The sequence below is a fragment of the Tenrec ecaudatus genome, chromosome 11, assembly GCF_050624435.1.
Source record: "Tenrec ecaudatus isolate mTenEca1 chromosome 11, mTenEca1.hap1, whole genome shotgun sequence".
In the NCBI taxonomy this organism is placed as follows: domain Eukaryota; kingdom Metazoa; phylum Chordata; class Mammalia; order Afrosoricida; family Tenrecidae; genus Tenrec; species Tenrec ecaudatus.
The window spans coordinates 2799039-2813939 of NC_134540.1; the positions used below are offsets into that span (position 1 = coordinate 2799039).

Here is a 14901-nt window from a genome sequence, read left to right on the forward strand (position 1 = left end):
GTCGGGACCCACTCAATGCCACCTAGCCACGCTCAAGCTGGGAAGAGCGTGCCATTTGGAAACAGGCTGAAAACGGGGTCTGAGGAAGCAAGGTCTGTACCTGATTTGGAGTCTTTAAACACGGAGACCACATGGCGCAGGAAGTTGGTGAGCTGCTCGGCGCTCTTGGAATTCTGGTTCTTGGGCGTGATGTCTTCGTGGCACCAAAGGGGGCCAAAGGCCCTGGAACAGAAGGCGAGTGGACACGGCACATTGGACACGCAACCCTGCGTGACCTTGAAGACCCACGGATGCACTTCTCACTCTGAGGGTCAGAGGCCCTTTCTCCATGTCCAATCAATTCAGAGGGGTTCCCTGGTGCCGCAATGGTTACAGGGGGGGCACAGTCAGAGACCCCCCCAAAGAACAAACAGATCTGTCTTGGAAGAAGTGCAACCAGCAGGCGGCTTAGGGGCAAGGATGGCTAGACTTCACCCTATGCATCTTAGTTATGCTGTCAGGAGCAGGGCAGCTTGCTTGGTCAACACGAGGGGCCGGGAGACCGAGGAAGGCCCTGGCGAGATAGATGGACGCAGTGGCTGCAACAGTGGGCTCACACATCACAATGGCACGGGCGGTGCAGGGAGGGCAGTGTTTCTTTCTGTTGTGCGTGTAGGGTCACCAGGAGTCCTAACCCCCAAATCCACCAACCCTAATGTAGTCAAGGAGCCCTGGCAGCACAGTGGTCACGCCCTGGGCTCCTGAGTCCAAGGTGGCAGCTCTAAGCCACCAGCTGTCCACAGGAGGCCTATGAAGCTTTCTGCTCCAACAGCGCCACAGCCCCCAAAACCCAGTGGGGCGGGTCTGCCCTGACCTGCAGGACTGCCATGAGTTGGCATCGGTTCCTTGGCAGTGAGTTTGACTTGGGAGTCATGTGATCGGAGGAACATGGCACATAAGTGATTCAGAGCAATACGCAGCACATGTCCTTTGACCGGAATCAATCACGGACATGACAAGGTGTTCATCATGGCCCAGTGTGGGAAGAGGCAGGGGTCACTCTGGGAGCTGCCTCAGAGCCTCACATGGCTACCCCCACGGTTGTGTTTGGGAAAAGAGCCAATGCGGGGCACATCCCAGCCGGGAAAGCCAATCCAGATCACCACAACAAAGCCCGTGTTCCTCCTCTGAGTGCGGTCTCCTGGCGTCGGCACAAAGAGGCCCGTGACACAGTGGTTAAAATGCTCGGCTACCAACCCAGACACTGGCAGTTTAAACCCACCAGCTCCCCTGAAGGGGAGAGAGGAGGCTGGCTCCCGTCAAGACTGGCAACCCTGGAACTCAAGGAGAGAGGGTCGCTGTGAGTCAGCATCCACCAACTCGACACCTCAATAGGTTTGGGAGGTGGCTGAGTCATAATAAACAGGAGCCCAGGTGGCACAATGGCTCAGCACATGGCTGCTAATGGAAAGGTCAGCAGTTTGAACCCACCAACTGCCCTGAAGCAGGAAGACCAAGTTTTCTGCTCCCATAAAGATGGACAGTCTCAGAAACCCAGCCGGGCAGCGCCGCTCTGTCCATCAGAACCCCCACCACAGCAGTGAGGGCCCATTGTTCCAGTCTGTTGTTCAACTTTTTAAGACTGACGTTTATCCCGGAATTAATTTTCACTCAAAACAAAGCTCACTGCCATCAAGGAGATGTGGACTCACAGTGACCCTGCAGGGCAGAGCGGAACTGCCTCTGTGGGCTTCCAAGACTGTCCCTCTTTACAGAGGTAGAAAGTCTGTCTATAAACCCGGCAACAAGGAAAACAGAGACGAGTGCTTTCAGTGAATGTACCTGGGAAACAGTGATAGCTCTGGCCTGAGCACACCCCACAGACAGAAACACGGCTCAGGGACCCTGCAGGGCAGGGCGGGACTGCCCTCGTGGGCTTCTGAGACAGAACTTCTGTATGGGAACGGGAAGGCTCATTTTTCTCCCTTGGAGCAGCTGGTGGGTTCGAGCTGCTGACCTTAGGCTCAACAAAGGCCAAGAGCTCGGAGTTTTAGCATTGCCATCGTTGGCTGCCCGCTGGGCTTGTGGAAAACACTGCTGTCATCGTAGCTCTCGACAGGCACGTTGCCTCAGAGACCCTGCACCCGCATGTTACAGGCAGGCCCTTTGCTGCCACCCCCTGGCAGTGCCACCTGCTCTGACGCCCACCACTGCCACTGGCCTGAGACCGGGCCCCTTACCTGGTCGTCAAAAACTCGATGAGCTTGCCGGCCTTCTCGTCCGCCTCCGCAGCTGTGTCCACGTCGTCCACCTCCTGGGTCATCTGTGGGAGGTTCCCGCTGCTGCCCCCCAGACTGATGCTGGATGAGGTGGAACTGGAGCTCAGCCCCGAGTCGGGCACCGGCGAGGCCTGGTCCTCTCGCAGGAAGTCGAAGCCGCCTGGAGGGACGAGGAGGTTAGGGTGCGTGCGGGGGTGTGCTTGGCGGCCAACCACATGCTTTCTGGAGAGTGCCTCGCTGTGGGGGTCACGTAGAACTGTGCTCCCCCGGGCTCCCAGTGGAAGTGGGTGCCAGGCCTTTAACATACAACACACATGTGCGCGCGCGCGCGCGCGCACACACACACACACACACACACACACACACACTGGTGGCCCTGTGTGTGCAGGGCACACTTGTTCCATAGGGTTTCTGCAGGGTCTTTAAGGTTGGACCTTTGGAAATATATCGCCGGGCCTTTCTTCTGAGGCACCTCAGGTAGTTTGAACTGCCAAGTTCTCAGTCAGCAGCCGGGTGAACTGAGGGTTTGCCCCACCAGGGATCTGGGTGGAGGCTCCGGCTCTGAGCAGGCAAGACTGATGGCCTCTGCTTGGATCTGATCCAGGACGTGGCTGTGGAAGCCACGGTGTGTGCGTGTTCATGGGGTGGGGGTGGGTTGCTGTGTCTTATTGTGGGGTTTCCCATGCTTTCCGCAGAAGGACTATGCATGTGTATGTGCTTGCATGCATGCATGTGTATGTGCATGCGTGTGCATTAAGGGAGTGCATGCACCAGCTGAGGTATAGATCACCTGTTCACTGCACAGGACTGTGTGGTCAGATTTCATCATGTGAAATCAGAGCCTAGGGTGGGTGGGTGGCTTGCAAGCCCCTGTGACATTGCAGAACTGCCCCCTGGGGGGTGTTCTAGGCTGTCATCCGGACACATCTCTACGCCCCATCCCTCCCACTGCCTCCGCCATCTGAGGACAGGATGCTCAGGCATCTGCAAGGTGGGTGGGAAAGGAGAGGAGAGGAGCAGGGAGCCTTTGGGATGACACTCAGTGTGTGGCCTCAGAGTCAGCAGAACTCCTGGGGTCCCCAGCTTCCTGTCCTGCCAGACAAAGGTGACAGCTGCCCCCCCTCCCCCCCGCCCCAGGTTCCTGGTATGGTGCTCTGGTGGTCTGGCACCATTCCTGAGCAGCTCAGGCCTCCGGCACCCGCTTCTAGGGAGACAGTTTCACTGTCTCAGCAGGCCTGACTCTTTTGCAGGCCGCCTCCCAGAGAAGAGCTGGTCACTCCGTACGTACAGTGGGCGTCCATACGGAGGAGAGGCCGCGCACGAGGAGATACTTCCAGCTCCTTGGAAGGGCCGCTCTCAAGGCAGTGGACTCTGCATTCTCGCTCCTCCGACTCTCACCGGGGCCTGGTCCGAAGGGCCTTCTCATGGAGGGTCATCAGGAGGGGCGGGAGGAGCCGGTGGGGCCCGGGCTAAATGCTAAGCTGCTAACTGAAAGGTTGGCGGTTCACATCCACCACCCAGCAGCTCTTCAGGAGACAGACTAGGCCATCTGCTTCCATCAGGATGACCCGTTCGTGGCCATGGAGTGAAATTTTGTGACAACGGTTGTTGTTTTAACCTTTCCCTCCCCACTGAGGGGATTCTGACTCAATAGGAGGCTGCAGGACAGAGCAGAGCTGCTCCCTAGGGTTCTGAGACTGCACACGTATAGGGCAGCCGACAGCCTCGTCTTTCTCCCAAGGAGTGGCTGATGGGCTTGAACCACCGACCTGGTGGCTAGCAACTCAATGTGCCTCAAAGGTCTCCTGCAGCAGTTCTACTCAGTCACGCTGCCACACGCGGTGGCCGAGCATCACAGTCGGGCTCTAACCCCAGGAGCAGAGCCTGTCACCTCCACAGGAGCACTCAGCGACAGAGCGGAACCTTAAGAGACGTGCTCATGCCAAGCACAGTGGGCCCGGTTTATTGGGCTGCAGTGGTCCCCATCGAGCGGGGAGCAGGGGGGCAGCGTGACCGAGCGGTAACCGGGCCCCACCTCTGAACTGGTGGCAGGGACTCGGGACCCTGGTTACCTGTGTAGAGGTATTCAGGCTGATACGCCGGCTGGATGGTGAGGGTCCTGGCCTCGCTCATCTCCCGCGCCTGCAGGAGCACGGAGGCCACCGTGTGGAAGTTGCTGTTATAGGACAGGGCGATCAGGAGGTGCAGGAGCAGCTTCTTGCTGTGCTCAAAGACTTCCGGCCGGTAATGGTCCAGACCTGGAACAAACGCGGGGGCTCCTTCAGTGCAGACGCAGTGTACCTCGGCTTACACTCTAGGGATCGGACAGACAGATTCCACGCTGCCCGGGAGGAATGCGCTTTCAAAGGAAGAAGGCTCCCTGTTCTGGAGGAATGAGCATGCCAACCGACATAAAGGCACGCTAGGCTCTGCGGGGAAGAGAAACCGTGGCCCCCGCCCTCCTTAAGTCAAATGGTCTCACAAGCTCCGGCTGAGCCCACTCTGTGAGCCTCCCCGGCGGGCTCGGCCTCCCGTTCTATTTCTACAACATGGGCATTTGTCACACTCAGCCCTGGTCCCTCCGGAGTCCAGAGGGCCTCTCCCTTTCAACGTGGACTCCATCGTGTGGCTTGGAACACATAACCTCTTGCCCACCCACCTGCCGCTGTGGAATCGATTCCACACAGAACCACTCTGCAGGGCAGTGCAGGACAGTCCCGGAAGGTGGCCAAGGCTACTACCTTGACCAAAGCAGCCTGCCACGTCTTTCCTCCGTGGAGCAGCCAGCAGGTTCCAACAGTGACCTTTGGATTGGCGGCCGAGCACGTTAAACACAGCCCCAAGGGCCCAGGCGACGCTGGCTGTTTCAATAAGTAGAGCATTCCTGCAGACTCCACCCTGTCTGCCTGCGTACACCACCCCACGCTACCTACAGCGTCATTTGGGCAACGACGGAGGAGCTAACACCGTCGAGCCGAAGTCACAGAGAGGCCATGGGAAATGGAAGGGACGGGCTATTTCTGAACAGGAAGTGCCCGTGATGTGCTGTGCTGGGGGCCTTACCTAAGAAGACGGCGTGAAGCAACAAGGGCACGTGAAGGGCCCAGTCTTCCCGCACGCTGTGGTCCACCACCATCTCCGTCATAAAGATGACAGCAATGTTGCACCTGCATGACGAAAGCAAGTGGTTGGTGCGACATCCGCAGGGGGATGGGTGGGGGACCCGCCGGGGCACACCCCACGAAGTCACGGTGCCGCACAGCCAAGGGGAGCACCACTGCAGGCACCACCCCAAGAAGAGACACCCTGGTGTGAGCGGATCGAACTGTGGAGCTGTGGCTGGGGGCTGGCAAGTCGATCCTGATTCAGTGTGCCCCTCGGGGTGCCACCTCAGGTGTGGGCTGCATCACCTACCTCTCAGTAACATCTCAGTGTCGAACCCATCGCCCACCAAGTCTCCTACTAAGCGACCCCCAGGACACAGGAGAACCGGGCCACGGGGTTTCTACGGCCAGCAGACTGCCTCATCTTTCTCCTGCAGAGTGCCTGATGGGTTTGAACCACCGGCCTCCCCGTTGGCAGTCCAATTCTTAACCCACAGGGGCGCCAGAGCGCCCTGAGAGTTTGCTGGTCATTAGGGAATAGGAGGGGCAGCAAAGGAGAAATAGGAGACAAGGTGCCACTCTCCAGATTTCTTACAATCTAAGAAGCCTGGTCATTGACACGCATGTATGCCAGGGGAGCAGTTCTCAGGGTCCCAGGGTAGTTAGGCATACTGGTTAATGGTGACACTGGAGACCAAACTCGGCCAATGCGGCAGGCCCGCTATGGCCCTTGATCCCAAAGGAAAGCCCAGTGGCTATCCCCTCCTTGCCCATGCTGCTCACCGATGCAGAGGTCCCCGCAGTGTGAGGGTTTCCGGGAGGTAGTCCACGAGGGGGGCCCAGCATCCTCCTGTACAAGGCATCGGTAGGGGCTGGGGCTGCTTGGTCTCTGTGATATTCAACAACCAGCCCGTGTAGGGGGAAATTGGATCATCTGCAGGGGGAGAAAGAAAAGCATGCTTTATTTTCCAGCAGTAAAGATTTTAGTCCTCCCTACTTGATGTTTCTGATTAAAGAGGAATCCTCCCCCAGCCCCCTTGTAGAGATCCTTTTATTAAGCCTCCAACAGCTCAAAGACAAAACAAAGACAAAGCAGCCCAGATGAGGGAGGCCAGCAGCATGCACACAGTAGAGGCCAAATGGAATCCCCCTACTTGGTGGTGGTTGTGGTGTTTTTTTTAAGAATCCAGTCTATAAATTTTTATTTGCAACCAGAGCTCTCTAGCCATTTGGTTGGGTAAGAGTGAATTCCAGGGCTCAGAATGGCTTGGTTAGGTTTCTTTTCTCCCTCGATGTTTTTTGTAACGAATGAGTACCTACCCCTTACAGTGTGACGGGAAAGTACAGATACACAGTGGGAACCATTCAAGCAGGGGTGAAAACTGGCTCTTTCTTCAATCTCCTTCCCTGACCCCCATGTTCTGGGGCATCAGGCATAGACTGCTTGACCCCTTTCTGAGTTGGCTTTGCTGTCCTTATCATTTGGGTACCAAACATGGCCAGGTTGTTTTTCTTATCCATTTCTCAGAGACTACTCTCTCCATGGAGACCAAATGACCGAGCAAAAACCAAACCAAAACAACAACAACAAACCCTAATAAAAATCAAACTCACTACCATCGAGTTGATTCCAACTCATAGTGATCCATCAGAAAGAGTAGAACTGCCCCTGTGGGTGTAGATTTTGTTTGTTTTCCTGAAAGCTGGAGCTCGTCCAGTCTTCATGTTTCTCCAGCAGAGGTCGGTGGTTTCAAAGTCACTGACCTCGTGGGTGGCCCACGGTGCCAGCAGGGCGCCCGGACAGCCAACAATGGGAAGGTGAGGAGGGAGGGAGGCTCGCTGGTTGGAAATGGAACCAGATGGCCTCAGTGAGTGAGAAGGCTCGCACCTTGTAAAGAAGGTGACAGGGGTCACTGAACAACCTGTGCTGAGATGGTTGCCCAGGGACCTAAACTGCTGTGTAATCCTCCACCCCCCAACACAAGAAAATCTTTCTCTCTCTCTCTCTCTCTCTCTCTCTCTCTCTCACACACACACACACACACGGTAAGAGAAACGAGGGCAGAGCTGGGGGAAGATAGACACCACACTGCTGAAACAGTGTGACCAGAAAATAAAAGGACAAAGAACAGAAGACAATGACTTAAAGCTGACAGAGAGAACCTTCCTCTAGAGCTGGGGCCCTGAACTTAAACTTCCAGCCTCCTAGACTGGGAGGAAACAGTCTGTTCTTGAAAGTTCTTCCCTTATGGCAGTTCGGGTACAGCGGCAGGCGAGAACGAAGACAGTCCCTCCGTCACCACCACCCTCACTTTCCATTCTCTCACCATTAGTTTGCCTTTCATCCACAACCTATTTATTTTTCTTTTTAAACAATTTTGTTGGCACATAATACGCCTATCATATAATTCCATCGTTCAGTTACATCAAGAAGAGAGGTACAGCCTTCAATCACCACAGTCAACTTTGGGACATCTTTCTTGTACTTCACGCTATTAACACCCCATTGCCATCCAACGCCCCCTGCCACGCCCCCAAGAAACCATTCATCCAGTTCCCGTGTCTGTAGACTTACCTACCCTGGACTTTATATACAGAAAAGTATATGGAAAAAAAACACACAAACAAAAACTAACAATAACAGAGTGAAACACAGAAAAGCCTCCATGCACAGGAAAGAAAAAAATTATGAAAACCTAGAGCAAGGGTTGAAATAAAGCAGTTTCGACCTGAAAAAGACACGGGGCATTCAGAGGTTGAGAAACTAGGTCAATGTTACTTTTTAAATTACAGTAAAGACCTTGCTTTTCTTGAATTTTCCCACTGTCTATCGACTTATCGGGTGGATGATACATTCATTTCCTGCTATCCTGGGACAGGGGTGGGGTGGGGGAGAAACTACCCTGCTTCCCGAAAATAAGACAGTGTCTTATATTAATTTTTGCTCCCAAAGATGCGCCAGGTCTTATTTTCAGTGGATGTCTTATTTTTCCATGAAGAAGAAAATGGTACACATTTATTGTCTATTGTTTTATTAAGAGACCTCGCACTTCCTGTCTGCTCTGGCTGCACTGCGGCCACCAGTGAGCTGCGTGGTGGTGCCCGCCACTACGGTCCAGAGTCCAGAGTTACGGTGGCTTCGGGGAGCCTTATGTTCGGGAGTCTTATTTTGGGGGGGATGCCTTATATTTCAGCGAGAGGTAAAACTGTAAGTAGGTCTTACTTTCGGGGAAACAGGGTAGAACAAATTTAAAACGGACCAAAAGGGAGATCAGAGGATAGGTGTTAAATGTTAACTGGACGGCGTCTGCAACGACCCGCTTCCCAATGCACCCTGTGTGTTAGCAAGACTACTCACACCTGGCCGTGGTCCGAGGGGATTTCCCCTCCTCTTTGCTAAGCGAGTTCAAATGGCGCCCCTGTTGGGACTCACGTTTATCCTCGTCGTAGGAGCCTCCCGAGCTATTGCTGTGTCTGGACTCCAGGCGTGTGTGGGTTCTGATGACATTGCTGAACCTGGACATGCAGGAACTGTGGTGAACATGACAGGCAAACGCGACTCAGGCAGAACCCCCGGCCCACTGCGGCCTCGGGGGCACAACTGCCCCTGTGGTGCCCAGGCTGTTCACTTGACGGGAGCAGACCGTCTCATCTTTTTCCCGTGCAGCAGCCGGTGGGTTTGAACTGCCTGCCTTCTGTTAACTGCCTCACAGTACTCTGAGACAGATACTATGACTGGGTTGCTGGATTTTTGGCAGCTTGTTCCAATGGGACTCTGGAGGTGCCGCTGGGTAAGCTCAAGATCAGCAGTTCAAACACACTGGCTGCTCCAGGGGAGAAAGATGAGGCTGCGGCTCCTGTCAAGACCAACAGCCTCAAGAATGCTGGTTAGGGCCGATCTGATGGCGATGGATCGGTGTGGCAGCCAGCTCCAAGGGCCCTTTTATACAAGAATGTAAGAAGTAACACCCCCTGCCAATAACTCATTTTCTCAGGACCACAAGTGTATGTTCAAACCCTGCCCAGACAGTTTTAGGGCGCAGACTGTAACTGGGCCAGAAGAGGGTACGATTTGCTTAGGAGAGAGAAAATGGGCATAGCATGGAATAACTTGCCAGTCACTCTTACAGAAAGAGTGGATTGGTTAGCATTACTGTTATTAGTGAGCACCTAGTGAAGCACTGAGGTGGCACAGTGGTTGAAGTGCTCGGCTGCTCAAGGAAAGATCGGCGGTTTGAAGCCCCCAGTCGCTCCATGGGAGAAAGATGAGGCTGCCAGCTTCCATAAAGATGGACAGCCTGGAACACCCCACGGGGAGGTCTCCGCGGGTCACTTACTGTGAGTCTCAATCCACTTGATGGCCACGGGTGAGCACATGGGGAGTGGGCGGTCCACAAATAGGTGTTGAATGATCGAGCAGGTGAAAGTACAAACGAAATAGCTTCATAATAACTATTTTTAGGGGCAGTGAGTCTAAGTTAATGATGATGGAGGAACTTGGAGAAGGGGGGAGCCCAGCCTGAAGAATGCCATCCAGGGTCCCTGAGTCATATGTGCAGAAGTGGGTCAGACAGTGTATGGAGGAGAGAGAGAAAGGGGAGCGGAAAGGAGGGTAAGAGAGGAAAGGGAAGGATGTGAAGAGAAGAGATAAAAACGAATGAAAGACACTGAGGTTCTTTTGAAAGCGAGGGAAAGATCGCATTCTTGGTTAACAGATTAGAGAGAGAAGCCCAGGCGTCACCTGAATAACCAAGGGACGGCCAACCACAAGGCTGCAAGTTCAAACCCACTAGCCACTCGGAGAGAGAGAATGAGCTGTCTGCTCCTGTAAAGATCGACCTCCTCAGGGACCCTGCCTGGGGCTGCTCTGAGTCGGAACGTGGCTGAGAGTAAACTCAGAAAGGGGGAGGCCACCTCCACGCAGGGTGACCCGTCCTCCATGGCACTTACTTATTCAGCCATCACAGACGACAGCTTGCCACGGTAAGTCCTGCCACGCGCAGGTTCACTGGTTTTCTGTAAGCCCCGGGGCAGTGAGCCTGGGCTTCCAGAACACGGCCCTCCTGAGCTCTTGCCTCTCTGACACAATGGTCGTGACTCTCAGTGACCCTACAGGACAGAGGAGAGCGGCCCCGGGGGGCTTCCTAGCTGTCGTCTCCACAGGGGCTCGTGGCCATGTGTCTCTCCTGTGGGTTCAGACTGCCGACCTGTTGAGTGGGCGGCCAAGGGCTGAACCACTGTGCTACCACGGACGGCCCCTTGCCTTGATTTTGCTCAGGGAGCCATTGTGAATTTCTCAAAAAGACCCAGTGTCATTGAGTCGATCCCAACTCACAGCGACCCTACAGGGCAGGGCAGAACTGCCCCTGCGTGTTCCCGAGGTGCCAGGCTCTCTACGAGAGTGGAAAGCCTCATCTTTCTCCCACGGGGCGGCCGGTGGTTTCAAAGTGCTGAAGCCGAGGCTGGCAGCCCACCTCATAACCATGGCGACACCAGGTCTCGTGATTTTGGGGATACAAAAAACAGTGTCCCAGTTGGTGCTTTCAAAACCAAAGAAGGATATGTGTGTGTGTGTGTGTGTGTGTGTGTGTGTGAAATTCATTAAACCTCACACTTCCAGATGCTCCTGTATGGACCGTGATGGAGAAGGTCCTATTTTTCACCCCAAGAACGTGCATGTCCTACAGCTCTGCTAGCCGTGCCCCCCCTCCCCAGTGAGGTGTCACTGCCAGCACCCATGATCGTTGTTCATTACAGCCACCCATGAGGAGGGTGCAGTCAGCAACGGAGTGGGAGGAGGATGCCCCCAGCACGTGAGTGAGACATGGCCGCCACCGGCTCGCAGCACTGACCTGTCGTCCGACTCCTTCAGCATCTTGCTCTCCTCGGTCTCCGGGAAGCCGTCCTGGCCGGCCACCACCGTGTTGCTGCTGGAGGTGGTGCCTGCGGGCCGAGCGGGAGAAAGATTGCTCAGACATAGGAGACCCAGGCCTGAGCGAGGGCCACGCTGGTGTGCTGGTGATCCCAGGAGAAGCCTTTCTGAGACGCCCATAGGGGAAGGATCCCTTCTTCTGGTGTCTGCAGCAGCTCAGGAGCACCCAACAAGCTTCTAAACCCCGCCTGGCCGAAAGGGGAGGCCAGAGCACGTTCCTGCTCGCCGTGTCAGCAGGGATCACACGTGCCCCTGGTCGCTCAGGCCACGGCTTCTCTGTGGCCAGCTCTGTGTTCCCAATCTCGGCTCCTGTGGATCCAGGCGGGCCTCAGATAACAACAGCTCAGTGCACATGAAACGTATGTTTACACCCCCACTGCATCTATGGCTCTTACTGCACCTCAGGAGGAGCCTTGTGGTGCAGGTGTTATTGGTTGGGCTACTAAGTGCAAGGTCAGTAGTTTGAAACCACCAGCCACCCTGAGGGAGAAAAGGAGGCTGTCTGCTGCCAAGAAGAGTTATGGTCTCAGAAACCCACAGAGGCAGTTCTCTGTCCCACAGGCTCGCTGTGAGTCGACATCGACTCCGTGGCAGGGAGTTTGTATCATCTAAGATGGGGGAGAGAAACCCCATCCCACCACACCACACACCATCCCATCATACCAAATCACATCAAATCACACTACACCACACCACACCACACCCACAGCCATTGGGGCAAATCAACTCGTAGGGACCATGTGGTAGTTACACAATCTGTTGTCAATGTGTGACTATTTAGAGGGAAGGGATGGAGTTTAGCCTGTCAATCAGGTCGCAGCTTGATGACATCATTTGGAGGTGCCACGGAGATAAACAGCTCTCTAGAGGGGTGGGACACCCACTCTCCCTGCGAGACATTCCTATTCACAAGCCACATGGAGCTACACTGATGCAGCCAGAGCCCTGGAGCTGGAGAAGCCACGTGGAGACCCACGCCAGCTCTGAGATGCTTACAATACCACTGCATCCACAGGACTTTCCACCCACTGGCTTGCGATCTTCCTGCATTTGGCGTCATTGCATGTGTTTTGTGAGTCTGGAGAGGAACTTATAGACTGATATCAGGCATGTGGGCTAATATCGGACTTACGGACTTGATCTGGACTGGGTTGGGATGCTTTCTCAATATACAATTGCTCTTTTATAAGAATCTCTTTCTTATACACAGATGAATGTCTATGAATTTGTTTCTCTAGTCAACCCAAACTAACACACACCCTATATAGTAGTGGTGCTCAACCTTCCTCACCCCGCGACCCTTTCATGCAGCTCCTCATGTGGGGGTGACACCCCCAACCACAGCATTATTTTCATTGCTACTTCATCACTGTCATTTTGCTACTGGGATGAATCGGGCGACCCCTGGGAGAACTGCTGCTATGTAGGTTTTCAGCCAGTAGCACTGGAAGGGGCAGCCACTAGGGGCAGGAGGCAGGGAGGTGGCAGGGCACCCATGGGGCAGGGACTGGGCGTCCGCAGCGGTGGGGCCCTCCTACCTGAGGCGGCGGCGGCGGAGGCCTTGCTGCTGGTGGCAAAGCGGTAGAAGGGCGGGTTGTCACAGTGCTGGACCGCGGGGTTGACGGGCTCCGTCTGCTGCAGCTCCAGGAGCAGCTCCCCCATGGTCGCCATGGTGTTGTTGCGGCACAGGTAGACGGCTACCTTCTTGATCTGTGTGGAGAAACCGCAGCAGGTAGCTTGCTGGCGCTCAGCCCACCACCCACCCCAAGTTCCCCGGGCCGCCCGTGGGCTCCTGGTCTTGCTGTGATTCTGGCCACTGGCATTTCAAACTCCAGCGGGGTCACCAGGGGTGGGGGGCAGGTTTCAGGGGGGCCTCCTGATGACAAGGAGGGGCTTGGCCCTCAAGTGACCCAAACCAGCCAGGGAGCAGGGTGGGCCCCGGACCCCTCTGGACTGAGCGGAACCCCCCCGGGGCCACCTCTCAGCCACATGCCAGCCTGGCCAAGAGGGCAATAGTAATGTGTGTGAAGACCCCGAGACACAAAGGGCAGCATTTGCCCCAAGCTCTGAGGCAGGAAGGGGCCGGAAGAAAGGAAGGACACATAGGCCTGGGAAGCCCAGGGACGAGGGACGGGAGCAGTCACATGGAGGGGACTGTGACCACGCTCTTGGAACAAAATGCACCTGAGCTGTGGACCGGGCCACTGACGTGCTCTGCAAACACTCCCCAAGCACAATGGGCAGAGCGGGCAACAGCAAGCCGCCTGACGTCCTCCCTTGGCCAGGCCATCAGGAGGGGCCAAGTGAAGCAGAGGGGCAACTGGGGGTGATGAGCGGGCAGGATGGCAACAGCTATGGGTGGGAGGATGCTGGGATGGTGGGGGTTGTGCGGGACAGAGACAGGGGACACGGTTTCCATCTCTGTAGGTGGGACCGCCATGGGCTGCAGTGGCAGCTTGCTACGATGACAGCTGTCCACAGGAATGCACAGGCAGCGAATGCCACGGGGAGGAGCGTGTCCTCACCCAGAAGAACCCTGAAGGGGTGGCGGGGTAAGTGCTGGGCTGCCTCGCCGCAGGGTCGGCGGTTCGAACACACCAACCGCTTTGAAGGAGCAAGATGAGGCTGCCTGCTCCCGCGAGACAGACAGCCCTGGAAACACTCTGCGGCCACTCTGCGTGGGCATCGCTCGGGAGCTAGGGGCGGGGCGGCTGCCAGCCAAGTCTTGTTCACGCAGGGCACCGCTCACAGCCAGTCCCTTTGACCTCCGAGGGTAAACCCAAGGCTGACTTGAGTCCACCTGGCTTCACGTGGGGAGTACCTGGTGGCGGTAGGGGACACTTTGCACTGCTAACCAGTAGCTGGAACCTATTAGCCCCTTCAGGGAAGGAGGCCAAGGCTGTCTGCTCCCGTGGAGACTCAGGGCCTCAGAATTCCACAGGGGCAGCGCTTCTTGGCCTTGCAGGGTCACCGGCAGGCAGAACACACTCCACAGCAGTGGGATTTGGGGTCCTGCCTGCCACCCCCGACAGCAGGGAGTTGTTCTAAAGATCTTCCCTTCTCTCAGGGTCAAGTGCAAGGACGTTAGTTTCGGGCACCCAGGTTTATCTCAATGGAATGCATGACTCTGAGTGCATATCTGCAGGAGGAATGTCATTTATGAAAGCCACAGGCGAAAAATGCTCGCTATTTCTGTTTAAAAAGGCATCCTCTCCACGCTATCCTCCGCCCCCCCTCCCAACCCCCTGGAACAAAGGTGCTTTTAGCCATCTTATCTCCCCTTTCAAAAACTGGGCTTTTTGCGGAGAATTGGGTGAAGGCTGAGGAGCGGGCCATCACGTCTCCAGTCAATCGTTCACACGCCTTTGCTTTGTGCGATGGCCGGCCCCACGCGGCAGCATCTGCCGTCCCACCTCCGCCCTGTGATTCCGGTCCTAACCCTCCTTCCTTCCTCACCCTCTGAGCCCCGTCCTGGGTCAAAGCTGCCCCTCGGATCTCCAGTGGCCGATGATGGCTGGGCGCCGCCCTCCCCGGGCCTCTGTTCATTCCCCTGATCGACCGGCTGCCTCTTGTGGGCTGAGAGCTGAGCCACGGAGGTGAGTTCAGT

General features: G+C 55.7%; 1 protein-coding gene across 4 annotated transcripts in view; it reads right to left on the reverse strand.

Annotated features, from left to right (window-relative positions):
• The window catches only part of FRY (FRY microtubule binding protein), a 247779-nt gene that overhangs the window by 51060 nt on the left and 181818 nt on the right, over positions 1 to 14901 (reverse strand). For all 4 annotated transcript variants that reach the window (XM_075562770.1, XM_075562769.1, XM_075562768.1 and 1 more), the window contains exons 34-41: positions 12833 to 13004; positions 11215 to 11305; positions 8796 to 8878; positions 6146 to 6296; positions 5322 to 5425; positions 4331 to 4516; positions 2220 to 2418; positions 101 to 222 (exon numbers count right to left, since the gene is read on the reverse strand). In XM_075562770.1, the coding sequence (XP_075418885.1) occupies positions 101 to 222; positions 2220 to 2418; positions 4331 to 4516; positions 5322 to 5425; positions 6146 to 6296; positions 8796 to 8878; positions 11215 to 11305; positions 12833 to 13004 (1108 nt within the window). The remainder of the gene's footprint in view (positions 1 to 100; positions 223 to 2219; positions 2419 to 4330; positions 4517 to 5321; positions 5426 to 6145; positions 6297 to 8795; positions 8879 to 11214; positions 11306 to 12832; positions 13005 to 14901) is intronic.